The 21,400-nt window shown below is 43.5% G+C and overlaps 1 protein-coding gene across 2 annotated transcripts; it reads right to left on the bottom strand.

Annotated features, from left to right (window-relative positions):
• Window positions 1-466: 466 nt before the first annotated feature.
• On the bottom strand, window positions 467-20,268 carry LOC306930691 (charged multivesicular body protein 1b-like). 2 transcript variants are annotated; one of them, XR_013790917.1, is made up of 9 exons: window positions 20,000-20,268; window positions 17,487-17,584; window positions 15,526-15,672; window positions 8,790-8,858; window positions 8,527-8,634; window positions 7,453-7,496; window positions 7,193-7,265; window positions 3,493-4,094; window positions 467-2,769 (listed from the first exon to the last, which is right to left on the bottom strand). XR_013790917.1 is itself a non-coding variant. In XM_079511790.1 (8 exons), the coding sequence occupies exons 1-8, from the start codon at window positions 20,013-20,015 to the stop codon at window positions 4,050-4,052; spliced, it is 600 nt and encodes a 199-aa protein (XP_079367916.1). In that variant the 5' UTR covers window positions 20,016-20,268; the 3' UTR covers window positions 2,953-4,049. The 2 variants fall into 2 exon arrangements, 1 of the variants encoding a protein (XP_079367916.1); XM_079511790.1 differs by lacking the exon at window positions 467-2,769 and having other exon boundaries at window positions 2,953-4,094.
• Between the last annotated feature and the right edge of the window lie 1,132 nt (window positions 20,269-21,400).

The raw sequence follows: 21,400 nt of genomic DNA, 5'->3' as shown, positions 1-21,400 counted from the left end.
GTGTGTGGAGGTAGACGAGTGTGTGCCTGATGGTGATTGGATGGGACACTGCTTTTTGTGGGGTCACAGGCAGCTGTGTGTCACTGGTAGCATTCCAGAGGCTAAAGCACAGGGCTGGGGGTCTCATGTGTGTGTGTGTGTGTGTGCGCGCGCACGTAGATTTGTGCGCTCATAGGCTACACTACACCTGTAATGGCTCCCAGCTGAGTCCCATGCTGGGCGTGTGTCTGACTCCGTGTGTGTGCTACGTGTGCTGTGTGTGTGTGTGTGTGTAATGAGGCACTGGCATGCGAGCGGCAGAGGGCCGGTTCCTCTGCAGGTGAGACCTTTGACCTTTCATCTGTTTCCTGTTGGGAGAAGCACAGGAGGGGGGGTCAGATGGGAAAAGGAGGAAGACAGAAGCGGCGGTGAACACGGCCGAAACGCTGAAATCATCACGCCGTGACAAGAACGCCGACAACCAAGGAAATGTTAAAAAGTATTTTAATCAACTCCTTCTTCCTAACATACGGTACACACATACATTGAGTATTGCAGATAAATAAGTTAAATAGGTCAATGTTAAATTCATTCAGCCATGTTGGGGCCACTGCAGCAAAGAAAATGGCTACCACTGCTGGCGGAAATAAAATGTGTTTATCCCAGTTCTCAACCGGAGCGTAAACAAGGGCTTAACATTCACAACGAGCCCTTTAAGTGCAGCACAAATCAAAAATAGCCCCCTTTCTACCACAGGAACTTTTCCCCTTTCGTAGGAACTTTCCCTGAAATTCAGAAACTTTCCATCTTTTTCGACCACAGGATCCCAGGTCTGTTTTTAAACGTGGCTTAACAAAAACATCAACCTAGGGAACATCACATTTAGGTAGTCAACAACGCTGTTGTTCTTGTAATGGGTTCCTATAGAGAGGAAATGCTTAGTAATATAGTTTTGTCTTTTAGGTTTCTGACCAGGTGAGAGAATGAGTTTTACAATGTCCCGGCGGAGAAAGAGCAGCTTCAAATAATGTACCGATGACGAGATACAAGCGCTAGAGGCTAAATTATATAAAATAATCTGTATCCTGAATGATTTCCACGTCTTGCCTTAAATGCACTGGGCTTTAAAGAACGTGTCAAGTCCAATTACAGAGAAGCTCCTTATACTCCCTTCATGCTGGGGCACAAACCACGTCCAAATCTACAAATTCAATAAACGATTACTTGAGTGGCCCTGGTGGGGACACAAAGTGAACATTGAGTGGCCCTGGTGGGGACACAAAGTGAACATACATGGTGTAGGGCAGACATATGACAAATAATATTTAGATTTCTGTGCACAGCACCTTGACACTAATAACAAATAATTTACACAGCAGGAAATGCACTGAAGTATTTACAACTGATATGATATTTACAACAAAATGTATAATCAAAATCACAAATAATTTCGCCAAGTAGGGTATATTTGCAAGGAATTTGACTTGGTGAAGAAGTAGGTCGGGAGTGGCTTATTGTCGGTATCAGCCGGTAACACGCGGGAGTCTATCCCCGTTACAATGCGCTAGACCCCTGGGAGATGGATTGCTGAGGTGGAGCGCCACACCTACCATCAGCTCCCAGTACTTCCAGCACGACTTGCTGCACCAAGCCGTGCTACTCATATGCTGAGTTGGCGGTGCCCGGGATCGAACCCATGAACTTGTGGTCCAAAGGCCAGAGCTCTACTGACTGAACTACCCAGACACAAAGAGGCCGTCTATCTGGACACACTGGGAGATGGATTCCTAAATGGGTTTTTTTTGTGGCTTTCGCCTTTATTTTTATATATTTTATGGAGGGACAGACAGTAGGCTGACAGGAAATGGGGAGAGAGATGGGGGGGAAGACATGCAGTAAAGGCCGTCGGGATCGGGAGTCGAACCTGCGGCACACTGCCAGACTGGATTACCAGCCAAGGTGCCTGGACCACTGAGCCATGGCCCAGGCCTGGAGATGGATTCCTGAGGTGGAGCTCCACACCTACCAGCAGCTCAGACTACTTAATGCAATAGTTACCCAAGCCGTGCTAGTACTCATATGCTGATTACTAAACTAACCAAACGACAGATGGAAGAGCTAAGGAAGGTTTTAAATATATATAGTAAAGCAGTTGTTGCTATTGTCAGCATTCTAAATGACCTAACCTTCACAACTCTTGGCGTGCGGTCGATATGCAAACGCTAACTTAAGTTCAACGACTCTGTGGTTCCTAGGAAAAAGGTTCCTTGATCCTTTTGGTTGAAAAGGGGCTCAAATATCAACGGTTTCAGAGCAACACGCAAACCAGGCATGCACATGGAGTCCATACCTTGAACCATTGTTCTTTATAAAGAACTCACATGGTTCCTTCTGCAGCCTTTCTACAGTATGAAGCTACGTTTTTTGGGTTCCGTACAGAACCTTTTTAGTAAGCATACAGTGATATTAAACATTTCCTTCATACAGGTCAAGTCATGCAGGTACACAACAAACCATCTGAACAGCAGGCTTTCAGCAATATGACTTCATATGGAGAAATATAAAATCTAAACAGAGGTTTAGGGTATAATGCCCTCAATGTGTTCTTAACATTAAATAAATATAAATAAATAAATATAATGTCCTCAAGGGACAATCCCAGGATAATGAACTTAATTAACAAGACATAATGGTCTTCAGTACGATGATGACCTAAGACAACAACAATTAATAATAATAATAATAATAATACTGATAAATAATAAATATGAGACGTGTGTGCAAATCAAGCTGGGGTATCTCCTGGTGAGAAAGGGGATCTCCAACATAGTTTAGTAAGGAGGTTACATTGGGGTATCTCCTGGTGAGATAGGGGATCTCCAACATCGTTTAGTAAGGAGGTTACATTGGGGTATCTCCTGGTGAGATAGGGGATCTCCAACATAGTTTAGTAAGGAGGTTACATTGGGGTATCTCCTGGTGAGATAGGGGATCTCCAACATAGTTTAGTAAGGAGGTTACATTGGGGTATCTCCTGGTGAGATAGGGGATCTCCAACATAGTTTAGTAAGGAGGTTACATTGGGGTATCTCCTGGTGAGATAGGGGATCTCCAACATAGTTTAGTAAGGAGGTTACATTGGGGTATCTCCTGGTGAGATAGGGGATCTCCAACATAGTTTAGTAAGGAGGTTACATTGGGGTATCTCCTGGTGAGATAGGGGATCTCCAACATAGTTTAGTAAGGAGGTTACATTGGGGTATCTCCTGGTGAGATAGGGGATCTCCAACATAGTTTAGTAAGGAGGTTACATTGTATCTCCTGGTGAGATAGGGGATCTCCTGGGGTATCTCCTGGTGAGATAGGGGATCTCCAACATAGTTTAGTAAGGAGGTTACATTGTATCTCCTGGTGAGATAGGGGATCTCCTGGGGTATCTCCTGGTGAGATAGGGGATCTCCAACATAGTTTAGTAAGGAGGTTACATTGTTGTACTCTACAGACACCTGGCACTTGGTTTATCTCCTCTCCTCTTTATATCATTGTACCAATCATTCCACCTCGGTGTGCTTCCTTCTCTTCATCTACACCTGGTCCCTGGTCACCTGGTCCGCCTCGGTGTGCTTCCTTCTCTTCATCTACACCTGGTCCCTGGTCACCTGGTCCGCCTCGGTGTGCTTCCTTCTCTTCATCTACACCTGGTCCCTGGTCACCTGGTCCGCCTCGGTGTGCTTCCTTCTCTTCATCTACACCTGGTCCCTGGTCACCTGGTCCGCCTCGGTGTGCTTCCTTCTCTTCATCTACACCTGGTCCCTGGTCACCTGGTCCGCCTCGGTGTGCTTCCTTCTCTTCATCTACACCTGGTCCCTGGTCACCTGGTCCGCCTCGGTGTGCTTCCTTCTCTTCATCTACACCTGGTCCCTGGTCACCTGGTCCGCCTCGGTGTGCTTCCTTCTCTTCATCTACACCTGGTCCCTGGTCACCTGGTCCGCCTCGGTGTGCTTCCTTCTCTTCATCTACACCTGGTCCCTGGTCACCTGGTCCGCCTCGGTGTGCTTCCTTCTCTTCATCTACACCTGGTCCCGCAGTCTGGCTAGCCTCTGAGAAAGCTCATCCTGGTAAGACCATCACACAAAACACCACACATGTAAGACCATCACACCTAAGATCACTCAAACAAAACACCACACAGGTAAGACCATCACACCTAAGATCACTCAAACAAAACACCACACAGGTAAGACCATCACACCTAAGATCACTCAAACAAAACACCACACAGGTAAGACCATCACACCTAAGATCACTCAACCTATGGGGACATGCAAGTTACCATAACATGAATAACATGAAACAGATGTATTGCATAGGGTTTCTAGACAAGGCTAACGCATGACAACCTCTGTCCCTGGTTGTTTTTATTAGTAGTATTGTGAAGTTATGAACACACTTAAAATAAGAACATAAAAAGTTACATTCTGCAGTGTACATGATTAAAATGATTACATCACATGTTGCACACGTGTGCGTGTGTGCACATGCTCACTAAACCATGGCAAAATAGGCTAGTATGTGTATGTGCAATTTGTGCATATACATTACTTTATGTGTCTGTGTGGCTGCATGCGGATAGTTTCTATGAATAAGTGTCTGTGTTCATCTGTGTGTACATTGTCCATGTGCAAGTGTATGTGCAGATTGTGCACGCGCAAATGTACAATCAATTCAATGATGGCAGATTTGCTTGTGTTTCAACTTAACAATTTTTCATTTACCGTTTCCATATCAGTTTGTTCATTTAATTCAGTCAGTACAGCATTCCAAAGATGTATGCATAATGTATAACTTTAATTGTATGGCCAAAAACAAGTTACAAAGTGCTCTACAGTAAAAACCGACTATAAGAGTGAGTTAAACCTTAAAGTTTAAGATAAAATAAGTCTTAAATGAGAATTACATGCTAGAAGGCTTTCTTACCTTTATTTGTAGTTGTTACGTCCCCACCAAAGAGGTCCAGGTGTTATTTTGTGCAAAAGTGCATTATTGGCTATTTCCCCTAATATAAGCCCTCAATGGGGGTTGGGTTTTTGTGCTAATTCGCTATTTCCATCGAAATAAGTAGTAAAGTGTGCCGCTTGGGATACTATTTACATTATGAAGAGAGGATATATACAAAAAAAATGATTTTTGAGCGATGGAAATAAGCGAATTAGCACAACACCCCAATGCCCCATTCAATTCAATGAAATTCTATTCAATTCATTGAGGGCTTATATTAGGGGAAATAGCCAATAATGCGCTTTTGCACAAAATAACACCTGGACCTCTTTGGTGGGGACGTAACAACTACAAATAAAGGTAAGAAAGCCTTCTAGCATGGAATTCTCAACAAGCCATCCGTTAAGAGAGCTGTACGATAGAAGTGAGTTTTAAGAAGAGGTTTAAAAGAGGACAGAGATCCCCAGGCAGGAGTTCCACAGCCCAGTCACCCTTAGGCCCAAACCACACCAGCTGCTACTCCTTGCAACTACTCGCAACTCCTTGCAACAAAACAAACCACACCAATGCAACTCCTTGCAACAAAACAAACCACACCAATGCAACTCCTTGCAACTGCCATTGCAGGAATAATGGTTGCAAGTAGTTGCAAGGAGTTGCATGGTTAGAGTGGGTGACAATGTTATCACACGTAAAGATGAAATTACCTACCTAGGTTCCATCCTGGAGGCTAATCTTTCCGGTGATAAAATGGCCACCAACGTAATCAAAAAGATCAACCATAGAACAAGATTCCTTTACAGGATCTCCTCACTGGTCAACAAAAACACCTTGAAGACCTTAACAGGAGCTCCTGGTACCACAGCACCTCAAAGGCCCTTAAAACCAGGCTCCAGACTTCCCAAAACAAACTGGTCAGGCTCCTACTTGACCTCGCCCCCCGAACCCACCTCACCCCTGCCCACTTCGACAGGCTGGAATGGCTTAGGGTCGACGACAGAGTACAGCATCTTGCAATGGGTCTGGTCCACAAGATTCGATACACCACCAAGATACCCATGTACCTGTCTAGATACTTCCTTCATGTTAACGAAGTCCACACCCACAACACCAGAGGGAGTGCAACGAACCATGTACAACCCAGATTCGGCACAAACAAGGGACTAAATTCTTTTCGCTCCTATGCCACCAAAATGTGGAACGCCCTACCAACTGTCATTAAGACATGCGAATCCCTTGACTCCTTCAAAACCGCTCTCAAAGGGCACCTACGGACGGCTGCAATTCAAAACTGGCCCCTGTAAAATCGGAATCCCTCAAACATGAACGCAAGGACAACAAAGAGACGGTCGCGGCCACACAGCCAACTCAAGGTATGGCCACTGAGCCGACTTGGGGACCCAACGCAAGGACAACACAAGAGACGGTCACGGCCACACAGCCAACTCAAGGTACGGCCACGGAGCCGACTTGGGGACCCAACGCAGCTCCTCCAAGGAAAACAAACAAATTAACGGAGCTGAACGTGAATCCCCCCCACCGCCCACCCCTTTTTTTCCCTCACTGTATATGTTTCTTTTCCCTTTTTACCTCCTTTATGATGAATTCCTGTTCTGTCTATAGAAGTGTCTATTTGTACGTCTCTAAATGTTTTGATGATTTGAACATGGTGGACCCTATTGGAAACAAGTGTAATGCTTAATTGGGTCGTCCACTCACAGTTAACAGCCTTTGTATTGAGTTTGTGCTTGAAATGTACTGTAATTCTGCAAACTGTTAATACATTCTTCAATCAATCAATCAAAAAAAACCCTCTGGTGTGGTGTGGTTAGGGCTTTAGTGACAAGCCAAGACTTTGTAACCTTTAGTAGGGCCCTGTTGGAGGATATCAGGGTGCGACCAGACTCATATGGAGTTAAAAGATCGCAAATATAGGCAGGAGCCTGACCATTCAGGGCGTTAAATGCAAGCAGGGAAATCTGTAAATCAATATAAAACAAAAACAAAAAAAGGTAACCAATGCAGTGAAGGGTGGCAGTGGTGTAATGTGCTGCTCACTTCTCTTAGTTTCAGAAGCCTGGCATCATCGTTTTGTAACAGCCTTTGTATATTTTGTTTGCTGATACTCGAATAAAGTGCATTACAATATGTACAGCAGGTGTGTGTGTGTGTGTGTGTGTGTGTGTGTGTGTGTGTGTGTGTGTGTGTGTGTTACCTGTTCTGTGGAGGCTACGCTGGAAGCCACTGAGCCTGTCTGACCATCGGGGAGCTCCATGTTGAGATCCAACCTGAGAACACAACACACAGAAATGTTTCAGCATTTCATCCAGCAATGACCAGCTAACTTTAAAATGTAACTCATTCTTTGCAAATGCTGAATGCATTTAGTTGAATTTATTTTGTTACTATATACGTACTGTACGTACGTACGTGTGTGTGTGTGTGTGTGTGTGCGTGTGTGTGTGTGTCTCATACCCAGCTTCATCCGCCATTTCGTGCATCAACGTGTCCACTTCATTCTGTGCAACACACAAACAAATGGCCTTTTACAAACCACTCAATGCAGTCACTTCATTCGAACCTTTATTTATTCTCGAGAGACATTACACCTCTCATTGATTTACTTTAACTGATGTGATACTTGACTTTCTTCTTGGTGGTTCATGTGTTTTGCTTTTCGGTTCTCCCTTTCTGATAGAGTTCTAAAGTTTGTAGTCTTGTTAAAACCCTAAACAAGTCCGCATTTTTGCACTTCCGGATTGCTGTAGAGCACAATGTTACCTGTGGTGTGGTCAGAGTGGTCAGTACTACCAACACAATGTTACCTGTGGTGTGGTGAGGGTGGTCAGTACTAACAACACAATGTTACCTGTGGTGTGGTCAGAGTGGTCAGTACTACCAACACAATGTTACCTGTGGTGTGGTGAGGGTGGTCAGTACTAACAACACAATGTTACCTGTGGTGTGGTCAGAGTGGTCAGTACTACCAACACAATGTTACCTGTGGTGTGGTGAGGGTGGTCAGTATTACCAACACAATGTTACCTGTGGTGTGGTCAGAGTGGTCAGTACTACCAACACAATGTTACCTGTGGTGTGGTGAGGGTGGTCAGTACTACCAACACAATGTTACCTGTGGTGTGGTGAGGGTGGTCAGTATTACCAACACAATGTTACCTGTGGTGTGGTCAGAGTGGTCAGTACTACCAACACAATGTTACCTGTGGTGTGGTCAGAGTGGTCAGTACTACCAACACCACAATGTTACCTGTGGTGTGGTCAGAGTGGTCAGTACTACCAACACAATGTTACCTGTGGTGTGGTGAGGGTGGTCAGTATTACCAACACAATGTTACCTGTGGTGTGGTGAGGGTGGTCAGTACTACCAACACAATGTTACCTGTGGTGTGGTCAGAGTGGTCAGTATTACCAACACAATGTTACCTGTGGTGTGGTCAGAGTGGTCAGTATTACCAACACAATGTTACCTGTGGTGTGGTGAGGGTGGTCAGTATGTTACCTGTGGTGTGGTGAGGGTGGTGGTGTTACCTGTGGTGTGGTGAGGGTGGTGGTGTTGCCCATGGTGTCTTCCATCTGGGCGGTCTGCACGTCCAGAGTCTCAAACTGGTTCTCAAACTTGTCCATCAAAGCAGAGATCTGCACAAAGATATACAGAGGTAGTCAAAATGTCTTCTGACCCCTTCCAAAGGCCGGCTTTAACCAAATGAACCCTTGTTGAACATTCTGCCAACGTATAAGGATATCAGTGGAAATGGCTGATCTACAGCTATCCGTGCGTGCATGTGTTGTACCTTCTCCAGGTTCATGTTCTTCAGTGTAGCATCCATAGACTTCACCACTCCAGCCATAGACTTGGTGACCTGGACAAACAACAATCTCTTTCAGCTTTGTACCACTTGTCGACCTTTATACACAACCTGGTGTCCCTATTTTGGGGCACGTCATTATAGGTGAAAGTTTTCCCCAACTTTTCAAAAATAGCACAAATGGCAGATGTACAAGCTCGCCATGGATAGAAACCCCAAAGGGAAATGGCACATTTTGATAAATATTTACCTTAGGACGATTTTTATTTTTGTCGATGAAGTAATACATATAAATGTTCCTCATGCATGTGTTTTCCATAACCAATCTAGGCATGAACCCTAGTCAACAACCAACACAGCAAGCTGTTCAGTAAATAGAGTGCTACAAAGAAACCAGGACAGACATCAAATCTAGCATCTGTCTAAATAGCACACCATTTTAAATAGCACACCTAGCCTCTGTGAACAAGGTAACAAGTAACACACATCTGGATAATATAACTAGCATGCAAATAAATAGAAGGTGGCTAGTGTTATAGATGTGTTTGATGGAAACATAACTGACCGTTTTATGACAATATTAAAATGAAGAGATTAAAAGTAAATTTCCTTGTATGGCCACTAGGTGTCACTTGTGCCTCTTTATCTCTCCATGTCTACCAAGCAGTCTACCCAGCTCTATGTAGACCTGGGAAAGTGACCACACTGAATGGCCCCCTGGTCAAATCCATCATTCCAGTGGTTGATTCACTGAAGGACATTGTGTTACTTGGGGTGGGACGTTACAGGGCTCGTCCAGCAGTCTGCTGTCACACAGGCGGATATGTTGATCTGACCCCCATTCCAAAGCACCAGCGCTCGCCAAGCAGTCTGCTGTCACCCAGGCGGATGCGTGGGCGAGGTCGCTTCCTGCCCTCAGGCGTCAGGCTGGTATTTATCTTATATTTGGACTTATACCCAGAGAGCTATGAAACCAACTTAACCCAGTGTTCTACCAAAGTTCAACTCGCTCTAGACCACTTTCAACCTGCCGTTCCTATTCAGGCATGTTATTATCAGCAAAAATGTCCAAAGAGTTTCAAACATTTTCAAAAAGAGAAAACACTCTTGATGAAGGTCCAGAGGGACCAAAACGTCAATTTGAATACAAATGATGCTGCTGAGCAAGAGCATAGTGCAGGACTTTCATTCATGATTGCTTCAAAAAGATTATAAAAAAATAGAATTAAGACAATTCCTAAACAGATTTTTATTAAAGTTGTAAGCTTTCCGCTAATTTTGCATGACATGCACATAAAATAGGGCTTAAGTGTTTAAAGACTAAATAAAAATATTAGATTTTATGTCTGAGTCACTCATACCATTTGAAGTACATTTGGTTGCATCTGGACAACTTCCTGCGTAGTCTCACAGTATGTACTACTGAAATATGTCCAACATTGTATGAGTCATCCGAGAGTTCCCTCTGGGAGCAATAAAGTAGCATCTAATTTGATCTACTGTAAAACTCTGCATTAAAACATAACCATGGGCCTGGGCCTGGGCCATGGCTCAGTGGTCCAGGCACCTTGGCTGGTAATCCAGTCTGGCAGTGTGCCGCGGGTTCGACTCCCGATCCCGACGGCCTTTACTGCATGTCTTCCCCCCATCTCTCTCCCCATTTCCTGTCAGCCTAATGTCTGTCCCTCCATAAAAAATATAAAATAAAGGCGAAAGCCACAAAAGAAAAACATTTAAAAAACATAACCATGGCATTCTAAGTAAGACATACTGTTAGCACGACAGACTAACACTTTAATATGAATCATTTGATAATTGATCATTATGGCAGCCTGGTTCAGGCATGCATCACCTTGATAATGAACATCATGGAGAACCTTTCTTTACCTGTATCGTGCAGTACTAATGCAATGAAACCTGTGGATGTCCGCGTTAGCTTTCATCAAAGTAGATCCACACATGCTAGCCTCTATGCACTAGTCTGTATGCGTGTGTGCATGTGTGTGTGCGTGTTTGTGTGGCAAAACTGTCCTGCCTGCTAGGTATCACACAAATATATACAAATTACAAAATACATGCTAATCTTCAAAACAAAGTCAAGAAAGCCAATTTTAGTGCCTATCCTGTCCTGGGGTTTTTTCTTTTTTAAATAGAATTGTGCATAATAAGTTATGTAAATCAACAAAGGGCTATCGTGCACAAGGAGGGCCAAGCATCATTAACTCTGTAATGATGTTTCATAGTTGTTACCCAACGGAAGCTGCAGTTTGCAGTGAGTCATTTTCACCCCTTCTTCAGTGGATTTGACTGGTTCTCTAATGTTAAGCATTGCAGGGAAACTAAGAGATTGCATTTCACTGAGCCATTACCCTCTGGAGACACAAACCTAACTCTATTAATGCCACAGCCCAATGCAGCCCTTCCTGGTAAGAAACACAAAACATCTACGTCGTACATGCTGTAGTAACAAATTATGTTCCGAGTGTGGCATGCTCTTTACAACCCTCACCGACCACTGTAGGTTCTCAATTAAGGCTTCAAGAATACATTGAAGGTGAATGAAGCTGAAAAGTGCCTAACCATATAAGCCCTATATACTGGTACTTTGTTGTATGAGGAATAGCCTAAAAAGCCCAAACTACATCAGCTATTGTTGTTCTTTTTGGAATAATTAAAAGAATTAAAATAACACAAATTGCCTGCCCATAATAGGGATGCCAGGTTTGAAGTGGTTAAACACGTTGTATAAACAAGGTGAGTAGGTTGGAGAGGCTTGTTGTCAGTATTGGCAGAGAACGAGGGTTTCAAGCCCCTTTCCAATGTGCTAGACCCCTGGGAGAAGGATATTGCTAAGGTAGTATCAGCTGCTTCCCAGTATTTAAGGCACGACTTGGTTACCCCAGCCCGGAGGTCCAAAGGTGAGTGCTCTACCAACCGAGATAGTTGGACACAAATGTTTTATAAATGCTGTATTATGTCTAATAAGACCCAGAACTTGTTCCAGTAGCAAAGACAAAAACGGAGGAGGCAAAGAGGCATGTGTTCTCTCTTTTTTTAAAAATATATATACATTTTATCCCACGATTTTGCAACCCAGTTTTTTCACCCAGTGCCAACTATCTAATGTAATCCTGGGCGCTACACTTCCTCTGCCAACCTGGGGGGGCAGCGGACTGACCTCATGCCTCCTTCTATGCATGAGGAGTCCAAGCTGCTTCTTTTCACCTGACAGGGGGGAATTTCCCTGGCCGGACGTAGCGCGTGGAAGGAACACGTTATTCCGACCAGTTCCTTTCCCCTCCATCAGGCGCCCCGGCTGGCCAGGGGGAGGTAGTTTTAGAGACCAGGATTACTGCATGTTTTTGTGAGGGTACCTACCCTAGGGGACACGGGGAGAACATGCAAACTCCACACAGAAAGGCCCTTTCGCCAACCCCACCTCGGGTATGGGCACTGATGATGCGGAGGAGGGAACACGCCCCCAGCACCCACAGCGTCCCCAGCGGGAATCGAACCCAGGACCTTCTAGCTGTGAGGCGACAGCACTATCGACTGTGCCACCGTGCCCCCAGTTGTGTGTTCTCTGACTGCGTTGAGCGCAGGCCTCCAGGTAGCACTTAGTCTATTATCATTCTCCCTCTCTCAGTAACTGGCCAACAGCATAATGGCTGGCAACACCAGAGTTTCATTCATTCAATCGCATGATTCGCATCGTTCAATGCTTTGCTTGTAGAGCGACCAACCACATTGAGTAGTTGTGACCATAGTTAGATTAGAATTCTATTAGAACTCCATGACTGTGACTCAAGATAAACAATTCTGAGGGAAGAATTGTTGAACTAGTGCAAGAATGCACGGATATCCAAACATGATCAATCACGCACATTTTAAAGACGGCAAAATATGCACCAAATCCTGGCAGGGAAATTCCTTTCATTGTGTACGCTGCCAACGCTAACTAATTAGCTTGGCTACAAAACATGTCATCCCTTTTAATAAGTAATAAGTGGGTGTGTGTGGTGGATTTTGTGAACAGTGGGCTGTTTTTATAGCGTGTACACAATAGAATGGCGCCAGAACAAGTATTGTATTGTTTGCTCCTGGGAGCTACCGAGTCTCTGCTTGCTTTGGAGGAGCTCACCAGGAAATTAAGTGTGTGTGGAGTGACATAAAGAGACATACGTGGCGAGTTATGGAGAATACTGATGGTGCTGTTGGGGACAGCTTCTGCAGTGTCTCTCAACTATGAAATGAACAATGAAAGTTCCTATCATACAAATAATTGGCGGACCCCCTGGGATAACTCTGGGGACCCCCTAAAGGTCCCAGACCCCCTGTTGAAGACCCACGATATAAACATCAACCTTTTTCAGGTCAAGCAGCAAGAGAGATGAAGCAGGGACCCCCACTACATATTGTATAAGATAGTGTTGCAGATTAAACTTTTTCATAAGATAGCTTTATAGACTTGTTTGACACACATGACTTATTCTATGTTGGATTCATGGTAAAGTGTACTATTTTCAGAGATATTAAACCCTCAATATTTAGCCAACTTGACTGTTGGATTTGCTCTTTTCCGTCCGCTTCCGGGTCACGACTGGAGCTGGAGTAGACGTGTGCTGCTAAGCTAACGCTCCCACGCACTTCAAATATATCTTTAAAAACCTCACCGTTGCATTCAACTTCGCCAAAGTGCATCGGTTATATCCTCTACTAGGGGTGTCAAAAAAAATCGATTCGAATTAGAATCACAATTGTTTTTTTTGTTCTGGTTACAGTTACAGGAGTTTTCAATACATGGTGTTTGTGATATGAAATGTAAGCTTACCCTAATCACAGTAAACATCATGTCTTCAGTCATTTTCAAGTTACTGTAGTATAGTCACTTCAGTTGGCTGGAGTAGATTGTGATGAAATCCTATGTATTGAATCGAGAATCATTTTGAATAGAGAATCATTTGAATCTGGAAAAGAAATGCTTTTGAATTTAAAAAAAAACGTTTTTGGATTGAGAATCGAGTTGAATCGAATCGTGACCCCAAGAATCGAATCAAATCGTGGGACACCCAAAGATTCACAGCCTTATCCTCTACACTATTTTGCTTTGTTTTATCCGAAAAAGTTGACCTAATAATGTCCAAAAAGGGGAACAAGAAGACCGACTCGGCACCGCCAGCACCGACACCACAGACAGCTCCCGCGGACATGGCCACTATCGCCAAACTGATCGAGGAACTCAAAACTACCCTCACCGTTGAATTCACGATCTATCTCATCCCTGGAAGCCAAGCTGAACAACATTCACATCACGCTTTCTGACCATGGACAGCGTTTGACTTCGCTAGAATTATTAGCATTAGTTATGCTCCCCTAGAGAGACCTGTCACTGTCAGGTGGAAAGAAGATGGTGGCTTGATGGCCCAGGTATCGGAGGAGACCCGAAGCTTTCTTCACCCTCCCAATAACTGATTGTGGGGGTTAGCATAGATGGAGTACTCGTAGAGAGGCTGGGGAATTGGCTTTACTAAATTGGGACTTGAAGGGGTGAAAATGTTTTTCTCTCTTTTCTTGTCTTGAAGGGGCATGTTTTGAACAATAATAGTATTTTCCTTACTGTATGTCTGCCCTATGATCTCTGAGATTTATATTATTGAAATTACAATAAAAAGATTTTGAAAAAAGGATTTGCTCTTTTCCCTCTACACCAACTCTCCGAGACATAGCCGATCTACAACGCCTCATGTTGTGAGCTAGGGGTCCCTGGGTATCTGGAGAACTCGCCAGTTTTCCAACTCGCCGCAGCAAAATATCTTCATCAATGTCTTCATCGTTATGCTAACATGCTGTCTTCATCAGTGTATGTCAAACCCACAGATGTTATAGTTCATTTTCAAAGTGATCAAATTATTTTGTGCAATTAAATGGTCAGCTAGATAATGATAAAAAGTTGAGTATGTGAATACCAATGATAGTAGGCCTACCAATTCAGGATATTGTTTACTAATTAAATACATTGTTTCGGTACTTTGGTGTTTAAACTTTAGCATTCCTACTTCATCTAGTGTAAACTCTAAAGAACTATCCTCACTCTCTCTCAATTCAATGCAATTTAAATGAAGGTGACGTAAAAACTAAAATGCACTAAACCGCGGCGGACTTTCCATTCCCCTAAGGGGCCGATGAGGGCACCGGTGACCAGACCCCGTGCTCCGTTCCCCCATTGGGGACTGGAGATGGACCGGAATGCACCTCCTACCCGAGGATATGATTGCTGGTGGCGGTTACTACCATTATCAATACTACTATTGACTAACAGTATTTGCTGTGTATGTATATGTGCATGTATGTATGTACGGGCATATATATATGCATGTATATATATTATTTTTATATATATATAGTTTCTCAGTTTCTGTCCCTTTTTCTTTTTGTTCTGTCTTTCTATTTTTATTTCCATTTTATTTTTTATTTTCATTTTTTCTGTCTTCTGTGAATTTGTGTGCCATCTTATTGTTTATATCCATTTTCATGTGTTTCATGTGTTTTTACTGAAATGCTTGTCTGTAATAACCTGTAAAAAGGAATAAAAACGAAGTAAACTGGCGAGTTCTCTGGTATCCGGTCCCGGACCCCCTGTTCAAGACCCACCATATAGTGTTTAAGTGGTTAAGTCCCTCACAGGACAGCTGTGACGCAAGTGTTGACATGTGACTCTGACCTGGTTCATGGTGACCGCAGTCTGAACCCTGGCGGCCACAGCGTCCACCCGAGCGCTCATCCTCAGAAAGTTAATGGACTGGTTCTTCTGACGGATGGCATTCTCTGCATGGATCCTGGCCACCTCCATGTCACCCTTCTGGATGGCCTGAAAGACACAAGACAAGATGAGATTCAACTTTACTCCTCCCTGAGGGCTAGCGCCTGACGTGGGCCGCAACGGGCTGGTATGACGTACTTATACATTTTAATGATACTAGGTTTTCAGGCCACTAAGCCCCCTTCAAATCCAGTCCTGTATTGCGTTGATAAGAGCAATGGCCACATGTGTGCAATTTGGTTTTAAATCTGTTTTAAAGTAGATATTATATGCGGTGCCCTGGCTGGTGGATTACTGAGTAAGATCACAGTTAAATCAATACTAGTCTTTTTTGCAGCTGACCCTGGTTCGAAAACGTCCCAAGGTCCCCTCTCTCTTCCGCTTTGCCTGTCTCTCTCTCACTGTATCCGTCTGAAATAAATCATAAAAAGCCAAAACAAATAATATCATTTTACATCTCTACGCGATGATGTGAGGTCACCATGCAGGGACAGTGCTGAGCATTGTAAGTTGCTTGCTGTCGTGGCTAATGTTTTAGGTTGAGGTAATACAATTTATTTCCGATGAAAGTGACAGAGTAGGCCCTCCCACTCTGGTTATCATCTCTGTATGTACAGTAGTACCTTCCTTGTTCCCTTCAGCTGTCTATCATTATGTCAAATACTATCTACATACCTGCTGACAGTCACATTGGATGAAACAGTATTTCATATTTCAAATAAAATATATTTATTGGAAATGTGTAGTGGTGTAGTGGAAATGTACTCCCTGGCAAAAAGATTATACTACTCTTTTCTTGTTCTGGATCAGGAAATATGATTATAGAGTAATACGCAAGTCTGTATACTCTTATTAACATTTCTTGGGGGGTGTATTTTTGTGATGTTATTCTTCTGATGATAGAGACAAGCTACAGTCAGACTCGAGTCAAGGTTCAAACCCACAACTGTGACACCAAAGATCTTGAGATCCTAGCGGGCATCCTACAAGGTGACACTCTGCCTTCCTGTTTATTATAGCGATGGACCATGCCCTGAGACTCACTGGTAGCAAGAATGCTACATCCGTAGTCCCATTTTCCCCAAAGCAGGTAGGTGAATAAAAATATAGACGGACAATTAAATAATATAAATAATAATAAACTCGAGACATATACAAATATATTTCTGTACGGTTGTATACTGTATGTTACAACTGTTCTGCAGCTAATGTTGGTTAGCCAGCAACTTTCCTTGTACTAAAACAGGCTCTCTCGGGCAGAAACCAAAATATAAACTTTTCAGGAAATGAAGAAAACCATGTTTTTAGAACACAATACTGCATCATCAAAGTCGGTATGGTGACTTTATACATTGTCAGATACTTGAATGTGTCCTTATATTATCATCACTTTACCCAACTACAGCTCAAGGAGTTAACTTGTGGAGTTAGGAGGTTTTTGACCATTAATATGGAGATAGTCGTCTGACGGTTTGTCCAACAGTTTGAAGATCCAATGGAGTTAGAAGGTTTAGTCAGAACTTGAAGCGCTTTTTAAATACTTTTCATGGGTTCAATATTTGTAAAACCCACACACAGACATAAAGGATGTTTAATAGCACTGATTTATTAAAAACTAAAATAAAAGTTGAAATCTTGAGTCTGGATAACTGGTTTCTGCCCGACAGCGACGATATGATGCACTGTAAAATATCATTTAACTCATTTAACTCTCCAAAAGTGTACGAATGTCCATTCGAAGGGTCATAGTAACACAGTAAAAGCATCAGTGTAAATGTAACTCTTGACTTGAGAGTCTACAAATGTAACCAAATGGACCCTTCTGGGTATACACAATGCAATGTGTGTTCAAACTGTCCTACCTTCTTGACTTTGGCCTTCTCTATCCTCTCCTCTTTGTCACATCTCTTGGAGTTGCGCTGGAGCTCCTTGGCAGCGAACTTGAGGTTAAATAAGTGCTCTGTGAGGTCATGGTGAAGGACTTTCATAACGGGAAGAGTCACACATGTTCCCAAAACAACAAGAGTTCTGCTTTAGGTAGCAACCTAAAGCAGAAGTGATAACCTTCTAGATGTCACACAACAGGGTCTGGGCCTGACAGCCAAATACAGTATATCTGATATATCTGGCCCGCTTTCAAAAGGTTCTGGAACGATTTACGGTACTCAATACAAATACATACAGTACATACATAACACAGTAAACACACAGTATAATGCATTATGTAAAACCAAACTGTGCTGATCCTGTACAAACACTCAGTTATGCTAATAGGGTGCATTTTGCATCCCAAAACGCAGATTATTGATAATGGACCCATCCGTGGACCTTTCTGGGGGTCCCATGGAGCCACTACTTGACTACTGTACTGTAATTTGGTGCTATTTAATTTACTTTATGTTTGCATATACTTTGCACTGTTGTTTGCATAACTCTTTACAATAATTGTCAGATTTAGAATTGTGTTTATTTCTTATTTCAGATACATTTTATACATGAATATAACCATTTTATAACCATACTAGATGAAATGGGAGTTCATTTTTTAAATGCTGCAATTTGTAAAAACAACAAAATACGACTCCTAACGTCGTTGAAGCGGGACTCATAACCCATTACATTGAAAACCTATTTACATCACTGAACAACACTGTATTAAGCTGTGCTCTGCCCTGCTACAGGACATTCAGAATGCAGGAGAACTGGGCCATTCTGCTAGGTTGGCCCTTTGCCCAAAAATCATCATTTAAGGATATAAATGACTTTGACCTCTTTGTTACTCCGTTGGACCCTCACATTGTCTGCTAAAGCAGCTAACTCTCTAGCCCCTTTCGGGACCCTTACCGTTTCTGAAGTTTGGCCGACGGTAGGGTCCCTGAGTAGTTCTTCCACTCCCCATGGGAGACAGATGTACATAGCCTCCGTTCACGCCGTGCTGTGCTCCGCTTGAGTGTCGGTGAGATGTTTCAAAGATGCATAAAACGGCTATAGGAGACCGCCGCATCCATCCATCCATCCATCCATCCATCCATCTTCAACCGCTTATCCGTAGTCGGGTCGCGGGGGCAACAGCTCCCCCAGAGTGCTCCAGACTTTCCTCTCCAGAGCAACATTAGTGACTTCCTCCTGGGGGATTCCGAGACGTTCCAAGGCCAGTGAGTCGATGTATTTCCTCCAACTGCGCCTTGGTCTGCCCCGGGGTCTCCTCCCAGTGGGACATGCGTCGAGGACCTCCCTAGGGAGGCGTCCGAGAGGCATCCTAACCAGATGCCCGAACCACCTCAGCTGACTCCTTTCCAGACGAAGGAGCAGCGGTTCTACTCCGAATCTCTCTCGTGTGACTTAACTGTCCATGTCCCGCCTCCCACGACACAACAGCATTATAAACATCCTGCATGTACGCGGTCAGCCAATCAGAGGCAGTAACTAGGACGCGCAGCTAGCCAGTCTCGGTTATAGCTCTATGGTCTCGGTGTGGGAGGCGGTACAATGGGAAGTCAATAAGGAAGTCAAGGAAGTGAGGAAGAGAGAATTTCAGAGCAGCCAAAACTTAAAAAAAAGATGAAAAATACTTAACGGCATTGGCGCTTAATGCCATTTCATACACGTTGCAGCGGTCTCCTATAGCCGTTTTATGCATCTTTGAAACATCTCACCGACACTCAAGCGGAGCGGAGCGCAGCACAGCGTGAACGGAGGCTCCCATGGAGAGTGGAAGAACTACTCAGGGACCCTACCGTCGGCCAAACTTCAAAAACGGTAAGGGTCCCGAAAGGGGCTACTAACTCCCCCTCTCTCATGCAAGAATCTGACAATAGAAAGTCACAATACCAACTTTGATGAGGCAGTATTGCTTTGTTTTTAAAAAATATATGGTTTTCTTCATTTCCTAAAAAATAAATGTGCAGGATTAAATTGTCCTTGTGTAGCCTATGTATCTCTTAAGAAAGAGATATATTGATCTCTTGAATTAACTATGATTCTATTTCTATACTTTCCATGTTATCGTAGCCTAAACTGCAGCTCCCTCATAAAATAAATATAACAATAAATGTGCATAATGTGTATGTGGTTGGTTAGTTATTGAAGCCTAAATATGTTTGTTAATCAAATACTACTATAACTATAATAATGCGTGAACACAATCTATGCAGTTTCAGGGACCATGCAGTTCTCTAGCTACAGTAAGTAGGCTACCGTTATTTTTCTATGGCAAAGGAATAGCATTATAGCAACTTATTTCGTTATTGTTTACTTTCACGCTGTTCAATTTGACGGAATATTTCAGCACTGCCATAATAACTGGCTAACGGTCAGGCTAATTGTTAAGCACCGATATCAATCAATTCGTTTGATTTCCTGAGTGAAAGGATACTCTCCATAGCCGACATGTTGAAAGTTGCTCTTATTTGTATCTGATACAAATGTGCAGTTATATAAGGTTAACATCAAACCGTCCAGTCACCCCTTTCTGATCTGTCAGATTCCCCCAACACTAGTTTGTTTTGATTCTTCCCAGTGTTATGTCGAGATTGATGACCAGATGAGATCTGTGACTCTAAGGAAAACTACTAACCTACATTCCAAGTGACAATGCAATTATAAAAACATGACATATTTTCCGCCAGAATGTGTGGCCTGACTGCAAACTACACGGAGCAAAAAGCCACACGTTCTAAAGCAAGCCACTGGGTCACAGATTTCGACGGACCACCGGTTCTGGTGTAACACTAGATTCACTCTTTCGCAAGCATTTCCGCTGATGTCACACAGTCGTCACCACGTCGACGGCGTGCAGTGTGTGCACACCCCTGGTGCACACCCCCTCCTCCTCTCGGCTCTCGCACGTCACAGAGCGTTACCACCCACGGGGGCGCGCGTCCAAAGCAGACGAGTTGAGTTCCCGGTCTATAAATAATCTGTAGGTTGTGGCAGGGTCTACTAATAACTATAACGGGTCTGACGACATTAGCCTATACTGTTGTGTTTGTGTCTATTTAGTCTAATGAATATTTTGTGATCTTCATCACCCACGAGCTTTATTAAGCATGTAGGCCTATAATTAATTTGGCTATTTTAAAACAACAGTAAAACTTTGCAACGAGTCCTTGACTCAATTGTTTTGGCTTTTGGGTGAAATTGAATGTATGCATATTGTAGGGAAATTGTACTGTACAGCGCCTTGGACAAAGGCCCCAGCATATAGCCTGGCTTGGCCAGCCTCATAGCGAGGATTCACTGAAGATTTGCGGGGAAGAATCTTCAGTGAATCCTCGCTATGAGGATGGCCAAGCCAGGCTGCCATTATATGCAAGCGTCCGTTTGTATTTGTTATCGGTTTATGCCTATATTTTGATGTGCGTTTTTTTCTTCTTTCACTCGATATGTCTGGCCTATACCCCGGCCCGCATATGGCATTAAGGGGGTTTCCTTTCTTATTTTAATTTGTGTTTGTCTGACGTATGTACAGCAGTGTTGATTTCGTCGACTAAAACTATGACGAAAACTATGTTCGTCGACTGGCCTATTTTCTACTTTCATTCTGTACGAAAATGATGTGAAGAAAATTATATGAAGAATGAAAGTGATGGGGAGGGGGGGTAATGTCACTGATCGGCCGCGAGGAGAGTGTGTGGAGGAATGGGGGGGGGGGGGGTAATGACGATGTGTGCAGTGCATGCTGCCTGCGTTTGGTCACAGGAGCAGAGCGGATGACTCATAGCTAGCTGCTACTATATGGACACAACTCTGTGTGTGTGTGTGTGTGTGTGTGTGT

This window comes from Electrona antarctica (genome assembly GCF_951216825.1).
Source record: "Electrona antarctica genome assembly, chromosome: 1".
NCBI classification, from domain to species: domain Eukaryota; kingdom Metazoa; phylum Chordata; class Actinopteri; order Myctophiformes; family Myctophidae; genus Electrona; species Electrona antarctica.
The sequence above is the reverse complement of the archived record's forward strand: the minus strand, read 5'-3'. Positions and strand labels throughout refer to the sequence as shown.

Bases quoted from the DNA above. Each gene is read 5' to 3' on its own strand.
- LOC306930691 (XM_079511790.1), bottom strand. The intron at 7,497-8,526 runs GTAACACCACCA...TGTGTTGCACAG, and splicing joins CCACCCTCACCACACCACAG to AATGAAGTGGACACGTTGAT. The intron at 4,095-7,192 runs GTAACACACACA...TGGTCTTACCAG, and splicing joins GCGTAGCCTCCACAGAACAG to GATGAGCTTTCTCAGAGGCT.